The sequence below is a fragment of the Plectropomus leopardus genome, chromosome 11, assembly GCF_026936395.1.
Source record: "Plectropomus leopardus strain MGB_pleo_1.0 chromosome 11, ASM2693639v1, whole genome shotgun sequence".
Taxonomy (NCBI): Eukaryota; Metazoa; Chordata; class Actinopteri; order Perciformes; family Serranidae; genus Plectropomus; species Plectropomus leopardus.
Window position 1 is genome coordinate 34805970 of NC_142186.1, and position 20313 is coordinate 34826282.

The 20313-nt window shown below is 38.5% G+C and overlaps 1 protein-coding gene across 3 annotated transcripts; it reads right to left on the reverse strand.

Moving 5' to 3' along the window:
* Positions 1–11807: 11807 nt before the first annotated feature.
* Positions 11808–20232, reverse strand: hormad1 (HORMA domain containing 1). 3 transcript variants are annotated; one of them, XM_088084705.1, is made up of 16 exons: positions 20096–20232; positions 19830–19891; positions 18906–19050; positions 18723–18786; positions 18567–18603; positions 18366–18386; positions 18118–18144; positions 17932–17999; positions 17256–17407; positions 16784–16941; positions 16524–16592; positions 15536–15596; positions 13780–13832; positions 13217–13300; positions 12537–12587; positions 11808–12164 (listed from the first exon to the last, which is right to left on the reverse strand). In XM_088084705.1, exons 2-16 carry the CDS (start codon positions 19860–19862, stop codon positions 12069–12071), a joined length of 1119 nt encoding a protein of 372 aa, XP_087940831.1. In that variant the 5' UTR covers positions 19863–19891; positions 20096–20232; the 3' UTR covers positions 11808–12068. The 3 variants fall into 3 exon arrangements, with proteins under 3 accessions (XP_087940831.1, XP_042345736.1, XP_087940832.1); XM_042489802.2 differs by having other exon boundaries at positions 17256–17410; XM_088084706.1 differs by lacking the exon at positions 19830–19891 and having other exon boundaries at positions 17256–17410; positions 20096–20216.
* Between the last annotated feature and the right edge of the window lie 81 nt (positions 20233–20313).

Genomic DNA, 20313 nt, shown 5'->3' on the forward strand with positions numbered 1-20313 from the left:
CACACTGTGTATGTGGTCAAACCGAAGACCTGGTGTGGAAACTCTGAGTTACTGTATATGAAATGTACATTCAACAGCGCTGCTGCAAACTTCTGGGCAACTTGTGAAAGGCTGCCAGACGCCAGTGACCTGGTTTTGTGTTCAGTATTTCACTGTATGTCTGAAAAATGCTTGTTTTCTGGTTTTCAGCTCTGTGTTATTTATTTGCCTATAATATAACAGCATGTAGTACTTGTCTCATTTAATTTTGATCAAGCTGATTATAAAATATATATATATACTCTACTCCAGTGATACTTAACTTACGGCCTGCGGGCCAAATCTGATAGGGTGCTGAGTGGCCCCACCAAAAATTTTGTAATTCATAATAAAAAATAAGTGATTCATATTGGGAATTGTTTTTGTACTTTTAGTATACAAAAAAAGTGGAGGATCCCCGACACCCCTCGACAGAGGTCCCCTAATGTCCTAAAATACGAAAAATGTCTTCGAGGAACGTACTGAAATCCCATCATTTCCCCAAAATCCTAGAAATGTTCCAAAACCTGAGAAATGTCCTAAAATCTGAGAAATGTCCTAAAACACTATAAACTTGCCAAAATCTAAGAAATGTCTTAAAATCCTAGAGATGTCCAAAAATCCTTGAAATGTTTTAAAGAAATGTCCTTAAATCCTAGAAACGTCCTAAAATGTTCTAGGATTTTAGAACTTGACATTGTAGTGAAGCCCCTAATATCCTAGAAACTTCCTGAAATCCATGAAATGTCCTGAAATCCTAAAAACATCCCAAAACAAGTTGAGAACAAGAAAAGTCATTATTTGAAGGCGAGTACTTTTACATGTCTGGAGAGAATTTTTAAGATCTGAAGCTATTAGGTGGTTTTGTCTAAAATAACAAAAACAAAAAGTGTCTAAGGGTTTAAGGTTCATCTGTCTGCAGGAAACAAGGAAAAAAGACCTCTGACTTAATATCACAAGAGAACATTTAGTGACACCCATGCACGTATCGATACCATCATGACATATTGCATTATTGATTATTTGTCCTGGCCCTTTAGTGATTAGGGTTAAAGACACTAAAGTGAAAATTGAACAACAATGCCCGTTCCTTGTCTGGAATACCTAAATACATATTATTATTATTCATTTTTATTCCTATGAGCTCTCAGAGCTGGAATATGAAGACACAAACATGACTTGTATTTGGAGTTTTGCTTGACGTTAAGTCAGCAGAAGGGGCACACAAAAATCAACGTATTAATTAACTGGTTAAATTATTCAGGCATGAGACTGGAAAAGGACAAAAAATAGGAAAATATAAAGAATGTAAAGCACAATGAACAGCCCGCCAACCTCCCTGAAACCAGTATGTTCAAAAAATCCATTTAAGAGCTCCACCATCAACAGTCACACACAAACGGCTGCTTATTGCTGCAGAATTACAGCTCAAAACTCGCGCTGATGCTGCTGTGGTGTGAGTGTTTTGCAGGCTAGTAAAACGGCTGACTTTACTGGTTTTGACTGATTGGAGCCCTTTCGTTACTCTTTGATTCCTACACTGTAAAATCTGAGTTAAAGTTAATTTTACTTAAAAAAAAAATCTAGCAAACCAACTGCCTTAATTACTGTTGGTTGCCAACTTTATCTAATTGTTATGTTTGCTTAAAATTTAGTTAAATTTACTTAATTTTGCGAAGTTGTTGCAATTTAAAAGTGACAAGTTTAATGAAATCAGTATAGCAACTGCACAAAACTGACTTAACTGTGCTGTATATCTGTATTTTGTTGCAAACTAGTCACTAGTCAGTGATATTTGTAATTTTTTAAAATATGTAAACAAAACAGGATTCACAGATCGCCAAACTTTATTATTGGGAAAATCCTCTTTGTGATGGTCAAGTTAAGTCAGACTAACTTGGTTTACTGAAGTTGCTAACACTTAAGAACAACAAGTTAATTTCAATTGTCATTTTTAAGTTGAAACAACTTCACAGAATTAAGTAAATCTAACTAAATTTTAAGCAAATGTAACAATTAGATAAACATAGAGGCCAACAGTAATTAAGACAGTTGGTTTGCTAGATTTTTTTTAAGTAAAATGAACTTGTCAGATTTTAAAGTGTAGGAAAAAGGGTTGTTATGTTCTCATCATCACTCAGAGAGACACAAACAAATAAAGGAAAACTGATCAAATAACTTAAATAACTGGCCCTCATTGCACTAATAAAACTATAGCCGCATTTGAGCGCTCATCCTGCCCTTCTCACAAATTACTTCATGAATACTTAAACCACTAATTCACTTGCTTTAGTGTTAAAAGCCTAAAATTTTAAAATTCATGCCTGCAGCTCTGGCAGTGTCGACCATAATCATTTCTTTGTCCATTTTCTGTGTTTTTCAGAAACTACAGTAAATTCAGCCATTTACAACGATCAATACGGGAAAAAAAGCCTCCCCTGCAGATGCCTGAACAGCTGATGCTGGAGGTTAAGTGTTCCTGAGAACACATCGAGGTGTATGCGCTTAAAAAAAAAGTGTAAAGCACTGAAGTGATCTATGTCCTTAAGCACCTCGGTGTGCTTTGCTGGCACTCTTGATGAGTTGTCGCTATGATTGGGTGGAAAAACAAGTCTAAGTGATGTGGCCCTCCAGTCACCTGACCATCACGTCTGCCACTGTCGGCCCCGAGCTGGACCGAGTGTGCGTGGCACGGCGACGTATTGCGCAGGTATACGGCAGTCAGTAGTTATTCATCATCCATAATGTTAACGATTACAGCATGTCGATAACAAACCCAGGAGTTAAATGAGTTTGTGCACTCAGCTACGCCTGCGCCTTGGCGGTTCAAGGTCACTCCCTCCCGTCCCTGACAGGAGGGATGATTCCCGGGCCGCGCTGCACACACACACATCTTGACTCAAGGTCAAGTGTGCCACTATTTAGAACAAATAGATACATAAAACACTCAGTCTTGTGGGTTGGTTAAGTATGGGCCAGGACCTTGGGCTGGGATAAAGTTGGCCGGCAGCTCGTATATTTCGTCCTGTACTTGTATTTCAGTTTGACACTCTGTCACCCTCCCTCCCTTCCTCCCTCTTTCTCCCCCTTCTACCCGCTTTAACGTGTCCAAGTCCCTCTTATGTGACTGAACGCAAAAAGTTAGCATTGATTTTTGTCATGTAAGAGCTCACCGGAGTGCAATGTGGACGGATCTGGAGCGTCTCAGGATGACAAACTGTGTTGATCATTCAGCACGGTGGCAGGCTGAATTTGGACTCTGCAGCCTCCTTTAAGCTGCTCTGTCAAACAAACCAAGACCAAAGCTGCTATGCACCTATAGATGGTTGTGTCCTAGAAATGTCCTGAAATCCTAGACACGTCCTGAAATCCTAAAAAAAGTCTTGATATCCTAGATACATCCAAAAATCCTAGAAATGTACTAAAATCCTAGAAATGTCCCAAAATCCTAGAAATGTCCTAAAGCCCTATAAATGTTCTAAAAATGTCCTAGAATCCTAGAGAAGGTCTCATATCCTAGCATTGTCCTCAATTCCTAGTCATGTCCTCAAATCTTAGAAACATCATAAAGTCTTACAAATGTTGTGAAGTCCAAGAAACATCCTAAAGTCCTAAGAAACATCCTAAAGTCCTAAGAAATATCCTAAAGTTGCAGAAATGTCCTCAAGTGTTAGTCATTTCCTAAAGCCCCAAAAAACACCCTAAAGTCCTTGACACAGCCTTAAAATCTTAGAAACATTATAAAAACCACTTAATCTTAGAAATGTTAAAACGTCCTAGAATCCAACAAACGTCCAAAAAGTCCTAGAAATGTCCTCTAGTCCTTCAAACGTCCTAAAATCCTAGAAACAAGCTAAAATCCGAGAGACATCCTAAAGTCCTAAAAAAGGCTCCTAAAATCCTAGAAACACCCTTAAGTCCTAGAAGCATCCTTAAGTCCTACAAAGGTCCTAAAATCCTAGAAACCTGCTCAGGTCCTAGAGACATCCTAAAGTCCTAAAGTCCTAAAATCCTAGAAACATCCTGAAGACCTTGAAACATCCTTAAGTCCTAGAAACTACCGATCTGGAGCGTCTCAGGATGACAAACTGTGTTGATCATTCAGCCCGATGGCCAGCTGAATTTGGACTCTGCAGCCTCCTTTAAGCTGCTCCGTCAAACAAACCATGACCAAAGCTACTATTCACCTATGGATGGTCGAAAAAATAAAAACACAGAGGGCCTTTGTGTTTGAGCAAGAGCAGGACAAGGCGAGGGCGCGTGGCGAGAGGATACACTTGATTTGGAGTCAGTTAGCAGCTCATGCCGATCGTAATGGACAATGGGGCGAGGGCAAGTGTCTCCCTCCCCTTGGCTCTCCTCTCTCCCTCTCCCTGTCTCTTGGCGTGCTTCCCCCAGGAGACACGAGCCGGGGGCTGGGCGCTCTGATGGCCAAGCGTGACATTTAAACCCCTGCCCTCCGGTAGCTTTAGGGGGGCTTTGTGGAGGAGCTGGGGGGGCGCAGAGAGGTCCATCTGAGCACAGAGAAAGAAAAAAGGGGGTACGGACAGAGGCTCACCCTATAAACCCCCTAACCCTCGATGCACTCACCCCACCCACCCTCCCCTGCAGAAATCCTCAGTGTGTCCGTGTGGTGGGGGCCCCATTGTGCCTGCTGCTGAAGAAAAGGGCCCTTTGGTGGTAAACAATTCAGCTGTCCACTCTGATCACAATGGGGGCACATCCCATTGCTTTGAGCATCTGTTTCGAGTAGGTGTCGGTCCCCTCGCCGCTCGCCAGCGCTGACCATACAGACCCGGTGAGCGACTAAATCCCTGAATCTGCTGGGCCGACACCACCTGCTCTCCCCTCCTTTTATCATTCCTCACTCGGATCAATACTGTTGACTCCGCTGCAGTGTCTCTCAAAAGACAAGTTGAATAGGCTCGTGTTGGCTGTTTAGGAGGATCGCATGCTTTTTAAATTGTGTACAGTGTGGAGGCCAACTGTACGAGCTGATTAAGGCGTGCATGAGAGAGGATGCTTTTCTGTCATGACACTTAGCAGCAGGAGCGATCTGTGAAGGCCTCATTCCTGCAGCTCAATCCGTGGCTGCTTATCACCCCCTTGTGGTGCTTTGCCATACCTTACCCACTGCAGTTACAGTACTGTTTCTGGTCTCTATAAGCATGCTCTGACGGCAGTACAAACAGTATATAGTAGTAAGTTCTTTTTTTTTAAAATTGAATAATATACATACCTCTAAAATACAGATGAGCTGCTCAGACTTTAACTGTTTTGGATCTAAGTTCAAACTTTGCTTGTTGCCTTTTATTTGACTCCATGAAACCTGGATTGACATCAGTTTTCTTGTGCTGCGTTTATACGCCTTTCACGAATCGGTTTGATTTCTTCCAAAAACATGGGGAAAAAAGGCAACGACCAACTGCGGAAGACATATCCCATAAACTGCAAGAAAGTAGTAAAAGGTGACGAGAAAATGTACTAAAATCCTAGAGGGCTGCCTAAATCTTAGAAACCCTGAAGTCCTAAAAATGTCTTGGAAGTGTCCTAAAATCTTAAAAACATTAGGAAGCTGTGTAAAATACTAATGATGTCCTAAAAATCCTTGAAATTTCCTAAAATCCTTGAAACATTCAAAAATCCTAGAAATGTCCTGAAATCCAAGAAAATTACCTAGAAATTAGTTTTGAAAAGAGCGGAGGATTATTTGAAAATTATCCCAAAAAAGGGAAAATATCCCCAAAACGAAATAATAATAATTTATAATTTCAAATTTGTTACAGAAAAACAAACAAACATATTTTTAAAAAATACTTTTATTGGCATCTTTTCTGGGCCATTTTCATGTTTGCTTTTTTCACTTTTGTGTGTTTTCAGGTGATTTTCCTTTTTTTTTTTTTGCAGTAAATTTTAACTAACAGGTGATTTTCCTTTTTTTTCTTTTTTTTTTGCAGTAAATTTTAACTAAATTGCTCATTTTTGGGCCATGTCCTGTTAATTTTTCACTGCCTTTACCCCATCTTTACCATTTTTCCAAAGACATCAGTCCAATATGCTCAGGTTTTAAAGAGTTAAATTTGAAACCATTTCATTCATATTTTCAGGGTTTCTACAGCTCAAGGGGAGTTAGATTTAGGACTTTTACAGACGTTTTAATAAGACCAGTTTCACAATAACTAACTGAAGAAAAGACAACATTAACCGGTATCAGTTACTTTGGTTCAGGGATAATTTTGCCAGATTTTGTGTTTTGCCATTTTGCAATGCATCAAATGCAAAATAAAAAAAACAATAAAATTACTTTCCATGTCTTTGATTGATTTAAGACATTGAAATACTAAATAAGGGCTTATTTTTAGATAAATGAATCAAAGCCTTTAAGACTTTTTAAAGATTGTACTTTGCACTGCAATGTATTTTTATTCTCATGTCAAAGGTATCTTATTTTTCTCTTCTTTTTTTTATCTAAATCTTTCTGGCATCCTAAGTATGTCTTTTTCTTCCACTTTATGCTTCTTTTATATCTTGTTTTAATGTCTGTCTTTCAGCACTCTGAATTGACTTGTTGTTGAGTGGTGGTTAAAAGTGGTTAAAGAAAAAGTGGTGGTTAAGTGTGGTTAAAGTGGTTAAGTGGTTAAAAAAAGCCTTAACTGTATATTGTATTATTGGCTATACATCATGTTTAATGTGCTGATAGTACACCCCCTGCTAAATATTTTTGCATGTTTCATATTCTGAAATAGCAACATTGTAAATATTTGTTATTTTTAATAATAAAATGCATAATATTTCACCCTGAACCGCAGTAAAGCACAAGCATTAAATTGAATAAAAAGGAAAAATCAGAAGTTAAATACAGAACTTACATATTTAGTGTTGCTGTTTTATAAAAGACAGTATAAGAATGTTTAGTTGTCCTCTGCACTTGTAAAAACTGAATTCACTGAAATCTTTTTTTTTTGTTCAGAAAATATTTGAATGACATATTTTCTGGATTTCCTCCAACGCCTCTGCCCTCGGTCTGATTCCAAAGGGTTAACAGCGAGCGGGGTTCTCTGCTGGGGAAGCGCTAATCAGCTCGGAAACATTTGCTGCCCTTCTGGCAAGGTCAAAGGGGTCACGGTCCCTGGGCTGGATGTCCACTCCATCCCTCGCTCCTCCCCCTCCTGCTGTAAAGCCCAGCCCCCCCTTGGGGCCTATAGGCCCTGCAGGCACAATCACCGCAGCGCGACTATAGGCTCACACAAGCTGGCTTTAATCTATATGGAGCCCTGGGATGGACTGCGGCTGTCTGTCCATCAGTCTGTCAGTGTGTCTTGCCTTGACCGTACCCAGGCGGCCCCGGACCGGAGCTATCGACTCAGACAGGCCGAACCCAGATCTGTGATTGGTCTGCAGGGGCGTCCAGTGGGCCCCTCCTGCTGTTTGGCCAGCTGATTGATCTGTTAACACTGGCCGCTGGACGTGTGTCCCTGAATTTAATTTCAGAATTCATTTCTGGGAGACGTGTGTGTACAGAAATGATGTAGAGTCCCAGGATCCGAGTGAAGGATTGAGGGTGGAGGCGAAATAAAATTGCAATTTAGATTCCTTTCCCCCCTCCGTCGTTAGATTTTTGGGAACAGTGGTTAAAACATGCTCTTGTGTTTTTTTTAATCATTATCAGCTAACATGATTGACAGCGATCCATATTTAAGTGTTTGTGCCTTTTTTAGATTATTTTTGGGGGCTTTTTGTCTTTATGTGAGAGTCAGTTTAAGTGTGAAAGGGGGCGAGAGAGGGGCTGACATGCAGCCGCTGCAGTGAGGATGTACCCGTCTGGCAATTTTTTGGTTCTGAAAACGTTCTGAGAATGGTACAATGCAACCACTGAATGTTTTAGTAACATTTTCAGTGGCAAGTTTTCTTTATGTTCCCAGAATGTTCTTCTTAAAGTTAGAGTAACAATCTCTATAAACATCATGTAATCTCAGTCCTAAATAACATTTTCTGAATGTTGCTTTGAAAACGTTCTCCTTTTGTTCTCATGTAACATTGTGGGAACGTTTTATAAAAAGAACAATCTGTCACCTCTCAACATCACCAAAACATCCTCAGAAAGTTGCAGTTAAAACGTTAAGTCTTTGCCAGCATTTAACCTTATAGAAACATTATCTGAAATGATAAACAGCCTTAAAATGTTATTTGAACATTAGATTAAAATGCTGTTTTTGTTATCACTGCAACTTGTGGGTAACGTTAGCCAATGTTGTGGGAACGTTCCCTGCTGGCTGGGTAGCCTCTGTACCACCTGAGCTACTGGGCGCCCAATAGTCTTCAACTTTGATTTCTGAGGGTGACTTTCCTCGGGGTGTCTGACCAGACGATCTCTCAGTATGTGTGCGTTTCTTTCTATTTTCCATGTCATTGGATACATTTTACCTTTTGGGCACTATTTATCGCTTCATTTCTGTGATGCAGTGTTGCTGTAATGTCTATCGCAGAGATACTTGTTATCTGCAATACATGACTAAACCTGCAAAGGTGCCTTTACCCTCATTGCATTTCATCACTTATCAATACCCAGAGAACCCCCCCGCTGTCAAAATAATAAAAAGTGCTGAAAAATGCCAAAGGAGTCGGGCTGTGAGGTTAGCTAACCCTGATTCATTTCACAGCTCATAAAGCGTGTCAATGCGCCGCTGTGTGGGTATTGTCCACCATGGATTTCCCCGTCCATTCTGCTTCTCCGTTATCAGAAATAACCATAAAAAACACACAGACGGTGAAATAAATGCAGTGGCCGAGACAATGCCCGTGTTAGGAAGTGAGGTTTGATTTGATGGAGTCTCTGTTTCTCCCCCCTCCCTCCGGCCTGCTGCAGACACAGAGAGGTGGGGGCTGCTTGGATATGCATCACAAAGGCTTCCTGCAGTATTGATCCGCAGTGGGTTAAGGCAGTCTATCAGCAAATGTCCCTCTCTCTGGGAAAAACAATAGGAGATTAAAAACACACAGCTCACCGGGCGGGAGGCTGCTGATGGGCCCTTATCTGGGCCCAAAGGTCACTGTGTACAGATATAATCCACTTTCACTTAACAGCTTCATTTAAGGCGCCTCACATGCAAATGGTGGCATTTCTGGGTCGACTTAAAGGCAGAGGTTAGTTTTTTTTAAGAGGCAGGTGAATTTTCTGTCCCAGAGGTTTTCACTGACAGGAAGCTCAAACTGTTAAAACTGTAGGAGACGACTTTATTTCCTTTTTACAAATCGAGTAAATTGAGAATGCGACTGTACGGCCTCCAGAGCTTCATCTTATCAATCAGTTCACCTTATACCAGACCACAGGGCCAACTTAAATCATGCACATACTGTACACACCGCAAAATGATACAGAGGCTATCACATTAACATGACTGTGTGTCAAAAATCATCATCACTGATCTTAAACCATTAAACTCCTGGATCAACATCAGTTTTCTTGTGCTGCATTCAGGCATCTTTTTAGCATCTAAACCTCTGAAATCTGACGAAAATGGTTTGATTTTATAAAAATAAAAAATACAGCCATTTAAAGTCATATGCCCCTCCCTTAAAGACAAAAGAGGGGGCACCTGGTGGCTCAGTGGATAGAGCAGCGCCCCATATACAGATGCTGTATCCTCACTGTTGTGGCCGCAGGTTCGATTCTGGTCTCGACCTTTTGCTGCATGTTGCCCCCCCCCCCTCTCTCTCCCCCTTTCATGCTTAAACTGTCCTGTCCATTAAAGGCAATAAAAGGCCCCCAAAAAAATCTAAAAAAAAAAAGAGTTAAAATAAAATGGGGAAAATGGGAAGAAAATAAAGAAACTTTCATGATGAACAAACAAACAACAACAACCGAAGCGCAGTTACACGTTGACACGTTTGTTGCATCGTCAGCTACAAAAAATAAATTCACCATTATGTTACGTGAATGTAAGTTATTACATATTTCCTTTATTTTTCCTAAACTTTCAATGATTTTTAGGATGTCCATGACTTTTTCAGGCCTGGAAAAATGTGAGTATGAAATTCAAGGTTCAGGTTTTTCATGACCACGGGGACCCTAGCAAGACTTTATAATTTCCCTTTTCTTTGAGTTACTTGAATGCCTCACATGACTTGCATCTCAGGCTCCTCTTATTAAAGACAGGTGTGATAAATTAGTCAAGCAGTGAAGACACCAAAAGGACATGTCTTAAACTGCTGTGTGTTTGGTTAAACCTTAACTTTATTGTTTGATACATTTATTTATTCCTGCATTGATTTAAACTTTGTTTTTGTCAAGCCCTGTTCATTTTGGCGGTGTTTTTTTTAAATTTCGTTTTGATGTGAAAATCAGACAAATCAGCTTAGCCTCTCCACACATCCTGCAAATTAATCGACACCCAAGGAACGTCGGATCAACAGTGAATACAACCGAATACAGCGAGTTTATCATATCTCCAATGGTGTCTGTGGGCAGATAATTCAAGCAGACTTAGAAGATGCACTATTTACAACAACATGGTTATATGTAAAAACTCATTATGATCATCCATCTCTAAAAGTCCAGTGTGTAGAATTTGGGATATTTTTTAACACGAAACATATTTATTTAATGTTTTTAGTGGTTTAAACCACCTGGTCACCTGTATATTAACAATGAAGGAATTCTCACTCTAAGTTTCAGGACATTTAATGCCAAGTTTCTGATTGCCTTTTAACCCAATGTTTCTGGAAGAAATCAAACCATATTTCTCAAATTTCAAGGGTTTAAATAATTGTTAAAGGCATCTGAACGCAGCACCAGTAAAGTGACGTCGATCCAGGCTTCAGAGGGTTAAGATGTACAAGTTCTCCTGCAGCAGAGCAGTCTGTGTGCAGTTAAGCTGTTCTCTCTTCTGCACACGGTACATTTATACAAGGTTCCTGCTCACTGCCAACTTACAGCTAATAAAATGACTCACATAAAATCCTGGCACACATCATATCATCCTCATGGCGTGACTGGAGTCTCTGCACACGGCTCTCTTTATACCTACACCCCTGGTTACACGTGTACAGTCACACAGTGACTTTGGGGGAAAACCTTTATTATACCTTTATTTTTTCACATATGCTACTCTATGCAAAGCGCCTTTGAGGACTCTTAAAAGTGTCAAAGTAGCCACTCGCATGCGGTGCATTTTGTGGACGCTTATGGATGGAAGATTACTGCAGTAACTTCATTGCACACAACAAAATCCCATGCCTTTTCTTTTACTTTCAATAATTTTTACTAATTCCATGACTTTTCCAGGTTTTTCCATGGTGGTGGAAACCCATAAAACCAAATCCTGCAAACATTTATAATTGAAAAATATATTAGTTAAAACTCGGGTTGCATATTGTAAGCCCTTCCCTTAATCAACAATCAATCATTATTTGAAGGGAACATAAAAACTTTGCTAATTTCAAAATGCATTTCATCTTCAGTTAAAGCTCACAGTAACATTTTGCATATACTTTGACAGCATTGTACAACCTATCGATTAATCGATTAAATTTCACATGTTCGATTAAATTCTTAACGATTGATTAATCGACCATCAATTAATAATCATCCCTAAAATACATCAAGCATTTATCAGCTCAAATAAGTTAAAAAGAGGATAATTCTTTTGTTTTAAATAACTTGATTTCTGACAAATACTAACTTCTGTTGCCCCTAAAAGCAGTTTGATAAAACATAAGTGAAGCTGATTTGACTTTACAACCTCGAGTCATAAACTGTGACATCAGACGACTTCAGATGAATTATTTTCTATTTTATTCAAGTATGAAATCTTTCTTTGTAAACAACAAATAATAAACAAAGTCAAATGAAATACTGTGTTAATGTTTGTTCATCAGTATTCTAACTTCAAATATGTAACCTGCTCACATTTTAAATTTGCATTCAAACAAACTGTTATGACACAAACCCAAACTGGATGCTAAAAACAACTTCAGAAAACAGCTCTGTAACTTAATCAAAACTGAAATTTAAAAATCGGCCGTGCTGCTGTCAGAGGTGAGCTTTGAGGTCAGTAGTGTTCTTTGGGCTCGCTGAATTTGCGTTTCTGCTTGGGCTCGGAGGTGGACAGCGTTTCCTGACTGTTGAGGATTTCATAGCGAGAGACCTGCAGAGGAAACACACCCAGCTGGTGAGAAGTCTACTGACAGACAACATCCCACTCTGAGAGAGCGAAGCCATCAGCGCTGACTCATCTGTGAAACAAACAGCACTCCTACGCAGTTTCCATTTCAATATCCAGCCTGCTGTACATCCTCTGCTGAAATGCTCTCAGCTGTTTTATCAGCCAAAATCTAAAATGATTATTTTGAGAACAAATACAAATGCTGCATGTTTAGGGAACCAACCTGATGCACAAACTACAGCTGTTAAATTATAACTATTATTGATAATAATAAGTAGACTGGGAAACACTTTATTATTAATTATTATTATTACAAATCAGAGTTTATAAACGCAGTAAATATGAGTTTCTCACCATTTTGTCCTTCATAGCTGTTGGCTTGTTGTTCACGGTCACGTTTGTCTCCTGTACACACACACACACACACACACACAGTTAGAAAAAAAATTACAAGAAGTGCTAAAAATTAAATTGTCATATTAACATTAATATTTCTTCCTTTAATTTAAAATATTAATTTAACAATTCTGTAGCATATCACCCTCTTACAGTAATTTTCTTGTTACTTTACACTTTTTTACATTTCTTACTGTCTGTACTGACATTTTTTTGCCAAGTTGCTTACTGACTGATTGTCGATCCAGGTAACAAATGGTTAAAATAACATAATATGTTGAACTGTAAAAACACTAGCTAATAAAAATGCTCAAAGGAGCATGATGGGTATTATGTAGCTAATCTGTGCTCTCTGACTTAGAGATCAATTCCACTGATCGACTGATTAAGAAAACCGCAGAGATCAAATCACAGAGAAGGACTAGAATTACCTTCGCCAACCAGTCAAGTTACGCTTTTCATCCCGGTCTGTTCAGACTTATAATTTATATAACACATGTGAAGACTTTAAAATAATTAAATTAAAAAATGTATGTTTTTTGCTTAGTGGAAGTTATTACAAAGATTCTAGTGAATAATTTCCGGTGAGCAACTTCACTTCAAACTGTTTCTTGAAGAGCTCTGATTGGCTGACTTACCGTAATGGAGCTGATGACCCGCCCGCTCCTGGTCCTCTTCAGTCCCACTTCAGTGTCGGAGGTCTTCTTAACCAGAGTGTCCATCTGAGAGGGGACAGATGGTCCGTAACACCACCGACTATTAAGTGCACTCGACGTGGCCCTTTGCTTGGTGTTTACACGGAAACCCTTCACATTAAGAGCCTTCCTTTAAAATAATGGGCGAGGCCTGGTGTCGCTTTGTCTCCACATCAATCGTTTAAGTCGCTATAAAAAGATTCTCCTCACATTCGCAATCTGCTTCCGACAGCTGTCACAAACAAACCCTTGAATGCAATTTATTGTTTCACACTTCCTTCAAAATGCTCTTTTGGTAGAGAAGCAATCAATCTCCAGTAAACGCCGACAGACAAAAACTGGTGCTCCGCTTTCTCCTTTTATACTTTACACTTTTTCTCCTGCTGTTTTCTCCTCCTGATTAGAAGCTTTTTTTGGGTTTTTTAAGTATAAATGTTGCCTTCTGCAGCAGAAGCTTGAAATAATTTTTTGCTCTAAGTGTGTTGAGGTCAGTGTTTTTAACGTACCTCTGTAGCTTCCTCATAGCTCTCGATCTTCTCATGACAGCTCATCTGGATCTCTGAAGTTCAAGAAAAATATCACAAGTCGTCTGCATTATTCTTTTATGTTATTTTGTCGGTTAAGTAAATCTTCAGCTGAATTTCATTTTAACAGCATTCAACCCTCAGTGAGGCCTCCAGCTTACATGATGATTTTCTTTGTCTCACATTTTATACGAAAGAAACAGAAATTATGTGACAGGAGAGAATTTGCGTGCTGGTGCTCTCTCACTACTTTTTTTTAATTTAACAGCCACAATAAGAAATACCCTTACACAACATTATAGACCGTAAAATATCTGAACAAAATGCATACATTTATTAGGAAAAAAAACGTTTCCTAGTATAATGCATAGTAAAAGTGCAAAAGTCAATTTAATATAATAGAAATCTAAAAAAAAGTAATATCATACAATAAATATATAAAAAATAAATAAGAAAAAATAAATAGATGTAAATAAAAAAATTTAGAGAAAAAAAATCTGTATAGAATTTATGGTAAAAAAGGTTAATGTTATATAATAAAAATCAGAAAATAAAATTAACTTAATAAAATAAACAAACAAAATAAATACATATAATAATGAATTTCAGAACAAAATCAAAACAAATGTATGTTAGAAAAAAACAAATAGTCAGTTCGATCAAAATAAAACTGAATAGAATTACAATATCATCAAAACATTAATATGCATTGTGTATAAACATTTGTATAAAATTAAATCCGGTTTTGACAAGTTTTTAGCGAAAAAATGTCTACCGTGCGGTTACAATGCCTGTTAAGGGGTTAAATGACGTAAAATACTGCCTCATCTCAAACAAACAGCTGCTCTGAACATCACAAGTTATTTCTTTGTGTGAATGTCAATGTCAGACAAAGAAAAAGGATCACGCACCTACAAACAATCAAGAACAACCTGCCAACAGCTTCTGACCCAGATTCATTTTACAAGCCCTCTGAATTATTCTGTTATGTTACTGAATGAGGATTTAAAGTTCTTAGTGTGCAACAAGTGTTTGAAATGTTCCTTATTTTTATAATGACATTAGTTAAAGTTACCAGCAGACAAAAAAATGTTCTCTCAGTCTCCAGCAGGAGGACAGTGTCTGTCCTTGTTTGACCCTTTTCCACTGTTTGTTCAAAATAAATGAAAAAACGTGGATCCGGGTATTTTTTTCTCTGCTGTAGCAAACTCGCACTGAACCGTGACTCCTCAAACGGGGTATGAACCGAACCGTGACTTTTGTGTACCGTTACACCCCTAATTTGTTTGTTTAGTGATGTTTACATATTGCTGGTATAGTGAGAACCTGGACCAGAAAACGCTGCAGGGTCGACACGCTAACTGATAAAACACCAAAGAGTCAAACTCAGTTATCAGATAAAACAAAGACTTGTTTGGTTTCTGTAATAACGCTTTTCAGCATTCTTTATCACATTCTAATTATCAAGCAGACGTTTAACTGCATTGTACCTAAATTATTCAAAATGTAAGATGCCTTAAAATGGCAGATATACTTCAGTTTCAGCAGCTTGATGCTGACCACATGGAAACCACTTTTCAAACTCAGTGTTGAGCCCCGCCTGCATTATGAAACCCCTTTTGTTCTTTATTTTCTTTTAATCTCCTATAAACACATGCACTTATTTCCTGCATTTTGGAGACATTGTAAACATCAAACACAACATACACAGGTGCAGTGAGATGGAGGGAGGATTTACCCGTGTTGTCCAAGTCCATGTCCTCACTGTCAGGCTTCCTCACGTCTTCAATCACATGAGCCTAAAGATTAAAACATGTTTTGATCACACAGTGCTAACCACAACAAACACGCACACTGACTCACACACACTGACACACACAGCTGCTATGTGGCCTCCCTTGCATTTCCCGATGAATGCGTCAGTAAACAAGCTGTTTAAATCTTTTCACACTCTCACATTATTTCACCTCATACTTAAAGAAATAACATTCATGATAAAAATTAAATAACAGACGATTTATACAATTAGAACAGTTTTATGGTTGTTCTTAAGGGTTCTAGAGTTATAGCCAAAACTATGTTGTAGTCACTGTGACCTTGACCTTTGACCACCAGATTCTAATCAGTTCATTCTTGAGTCCAAGTGGACGTTTGTGCCAAATTTATGGAAATTCCCTCAAGGCCATCCACGAAAATTAGACAGATGCAAGGTCACACTGACCTTGACCTTTGAAACTGGCTCAGTCTATTCCAATGTTTGTGCCAAATTTTAAGGAATCCCCTAAAGATGTTCTGGAGATATTTCGCTTACACGTATGAAACTGATAAGGTCACAGTGACGTTGACCTTTGACCATCAAAATCTAACCAGCTCATCGTTGTGTCTACTCAAACATTTGTGCCAAATTTAAGGATTTCATGAGGTATCGTGTTAACAAGAATGAGACTGATGAGGTCACGCTGAACTTGACCTTTGACCACCAAAATCTAATCTCAGTTCATCGTTGAGTCCAAGTAAATGTTTGAGAGAAATTAAAGACATTAAAGACATTTCTTTGAGGCGTTGCTGATCGCATTCACAAGAATGTGCTGGACGGACCGACAAACTGAAAACACAGTGCCTCTGACCTCGGCTATAGCTGGTGCGGAGGTATAAAAATCATGCAGACTGATCTCGTCTTTAACGTCTCTGTGTCATTATTAATGGTCTGTTGTTTGTGTGCTGACCTGTGACAGGGCGCTATCCTCCTCCACGTTCACAACCCACTTCCGCGTCACATGAACGGTCTCCTCCACCTGCACACATTAAGCAACAATCATAGCTGTCAATTACAAATCAGCTCCCACACATGCTGACTGCAGTGAACTTTGTGAGGAGATAAAGGCCAAAACGCTGTCCAATAAAGACGAGATTTTGCAATGCCTGATCGCAACACTACTGCAGAGATTCAACAGTTTATTTCTGTGTCATGCTTCCTTTCAGTCACCTGCTCCAGTCTGTGGCTCTCTGTGCCCATGTCCAACTTCAGGCTGTGGAAGGGAGTGAGCACCTCACCCATGGTGAGTTTGACCGGCTCCCTCTCAAACTCTAGAGTGTTGCCGTCGGCCTCCCTGAAGCCTGGCGGCTGATAGTTATCAGGAGTGACTGGAAAACAGAGAGCAGGGGGTTTCCATAAACCTTCAAATTGCGCAAATTGAAATTGCAAATATAATATGATATAATATAATAATATAGCTAATAATGGAAAAACATCCATTTTAGAAAACTCATATTTACTGCACACGTTTTTACGCTCGCATGTATTTCAGGTGATTCAAAAAAGCTGTATTTTGCAAAACGGCACTGGAAACACAAATGTGATTGCTGGAAACCTTAACATGTGCAAAGCTTTAAAATCTTTTGCTCAATTCATGCCACTCTCAAAGAAGCACTGATAACGGTGAGCTTGTGCGTGTTACCGTTTTCGTAGTAAGACAGCTTCATGTTGAGGCACACGGTGTCTGGCAGAGGACCCAGATTCTGCATCAGAGTGTAGAGCTTCCTCACTAACAGGACACTGGCCTTCTTAGTGTTTCCAAATGACATTTGCGACACGTTGTTGTTGCTGTCGCTGCTGAGGAAGAAAAGAGGCAGGATGAGAAAAGAACCTGCTCTTTCAGTCACTTTAACAGGTAACCATAATGGAAACTGGTAGGATATATAAAGAAGGGCTCAAGATAAGAGACTTGAACTACTCTTTAAGTGATAATGCGGCAAGAGGACTAAACAGAAAATACATGAGAAAATTTGTGGATATAAAATAAAATGCAAAGAACATGAAGACCTGATTTACAATCAGCACCATGTACTGAATTGTCAAGATACTCCACTTTAATCTTTTTAAAAGTAATTTGTCATTGATGGTAGATGTGATATCTTTGGGCAGAAAATTGCAGTGATTTGTACATGTATATGATGGTAGATTTACAAAAATATATTCTTGGTACCGGCAGCATTATGAGACACAAAGCCAGGTATGCATGCATATCAAACAATAAGCTATTATGTCATACATGTTCAGCCAATTTAGAGATGATTCATAGATTTATTCACTGTCTTATGAACTTTGCATCACTGTCAAGTAGAAAATCCCACCTTTCAAAGTCCATCTGGGCCCCTTTTGATGTGTACTGGATCTTAAACTGGTAATACTCAGTCACTTTCTGAAGGACAAGACAAAGCAGGTGTTGTATAATGACATACACAATAATCACATAAACAGCTTGTCATCTGTGCAGTGGTTTAACATTGTTAATGGCAAGAAGACAAACTGCATATTACCTGAGGGTTCTCTGGATCAGTGTAGATCTTTAAAAGGGCACAATGAAATAAAAAAAGAAAAGCATCAACAGCACAAATCTTCCAGGCCTTACAGAAAAGACTTAATGCTGCACAGCATCTGTTATAAAGGTGTGTAAAGTTACGGCTCCTAGTATAAACTCAGGCTCCTCACCCTGACGGTGTTTGTTACTTTTAAAGAAAATCAGCAAGACCACACATAAGAAGTCGAAGATAAATAAAATACTCACAGACAAAATGATGGTCCGCAACTGGCGGGGAAAAATAAAACATAAAACTTTGATTATGTCAGCTATATTGAGACACAGGGAAAATGTGAAGAATGACTTACTCTGCTGGTTAATGTGCATTTATGCTGTCTCATTTGTAATTACACAATTAGATGTACGTAAAACATTTTATAATTTGTGGAATGATTAAAAACTACTTACAAACTTCTTCTGGATTGCCTCAAAGCATCCGTGCATCCTGAAAGAATTTGAAAAACTTGCATTCAGTTATCTCTGACACATATCCTCAAATGTTTTGGACAACAGACATATAGTTTTCGTAGTGACCCTTATCGATGACTGTGTTTTGTTATTTACCATTGAACAATCTGAGTGGCCCCGGGACAGCTGCGCTCCTCTCTAAGTATCATAACTTTCTGGTCTGTGGGAAGAAAAACAGATCTTCTTTGTAAATATTTTTTTTTAAATTAAAAAGATCTTGATAGCCAGAACAATGTGCAGACAAATAAAGACAAATACATTTCCATAAGTATTTTACACCTTCAACATATTTGCTCCCGAATGCTTTCTCTGGAAAAAGGCCCCGCAGGTATGTGATGCCAGACACTGCGATGGCCAGAAGCTTCTTTATAACAACCAGGGACTGCTGCTCTGTGAGAACCTGATTAGGCAACAGCTGAGTGTCCTGCATGCGTGAAACAAATTAATCACAGACTGAGTCCTGCTTACTCATCACAGTGTACACAAACACTACAAATCAGCCAACAGCTGCATCGAAATGTGTGAGCCTACGACATATTTCACAACATAAAAACAGAGTGGAGGTTTCCAGCACTACTTGAAAAGACAAATTTCACATTTTGACGACCTGTGATGTTATATTATCTCTCTGGCATTTCAGATAAATAATATCAGAACATCTTTGTGATTAACAGAAGGACCACATGACGAAACACCCAATCATATTAATACTATACATACATTTACATATATATTTTTTAAATTATTTTTACACATTTCACTGTTATTATCTCTATCATTATTATTATTACAATAATTTGAATTAACACTTGCCACAGTAGCCAGAGGTTATATTATTGGTGTTTATTTCCATATGATGAAACGGTCAATCATATACATTTTTTGCACATATATATGTATGTTATTATTATTGTTGTTGTTGTTGTTGTTATTTGCAAACACTTTCTCCCAGATTATATTAGTGGTGTTTGTTTGTTTGTCGAATTGATTCATGTGTCATGTACAATTTGCACGTCTCTTAATAACAAAAAAAATAATAATGAAGTCCTTTAACTTAAAAAAAAAGAAGTTAGATAACGTGACACAGCATTGGGAGACTTAAAATGTAACATTTTGTGCTGTCCTTGTAGCATACCAGCTAGCCAACTAGCATCACAAAACAGTGGATTCATGTTAGCTTCATCAGTCTACAGAAAACACTACCTGTGAAGTTTTAACTTGTTGTACACAAGCCATCGCGGTGGTGAAATAACACAGAATAAAAGCTGCAACAAAGAACAGAGAGAAAATATATATAAGGACCAAAGTCCAAGATTATTTTAGCTAGCTCGTTTTGCATCTTTATTTAACTGTAAACTACAACTACCAAGTTAACCGGTTAGCTAGCTAATAATGCTGTTATTGCACGGCAGCTACCTGCTAAAACACTTTCTGCTACATCAAGACCAAGAGTATAAACTCGTACTTACATGGTAACAATATAACAGCAGTTTTACCTAAAGAATCAATTCAGCACAATCAATTATTTTTATGATCGGGATCAAGCTAGCTAACTTAAATGTTAAATTAACGTCACGGCGAAGGGTTTGGTTGACGAACAACAAATAGCCAATCAGAGCAGGGAACTTTTTCCAATTGTCATGTAAAAAAAATATTAAATAAATATGATAATAAAATTACTATTGGC

Excerpts from the sequence above, each read along its gene's own strand:
- hormad1 (XM_042489802.2), bottom strand. The coding sequence starts at position 19,862 with ATGGCTTGTGTACAACAAGTTAAAACTTCACAG. Across the intron at positions 19,051-19,829 it reads AACAAGTTAAAACTTCACAG|GACACTCAGCTGTTGCCTAA; the intron begins GTAGTGTTTTCT and ends TCACGCATGCAG. Across the intron at positions 12,588-13,216 it reads GGGTCATCAGCTCCATTACG|GAGACAAACGTGACCGTGAA; the intron begins GTAAGTCAGCCA and ends GTGTGTGTACAG.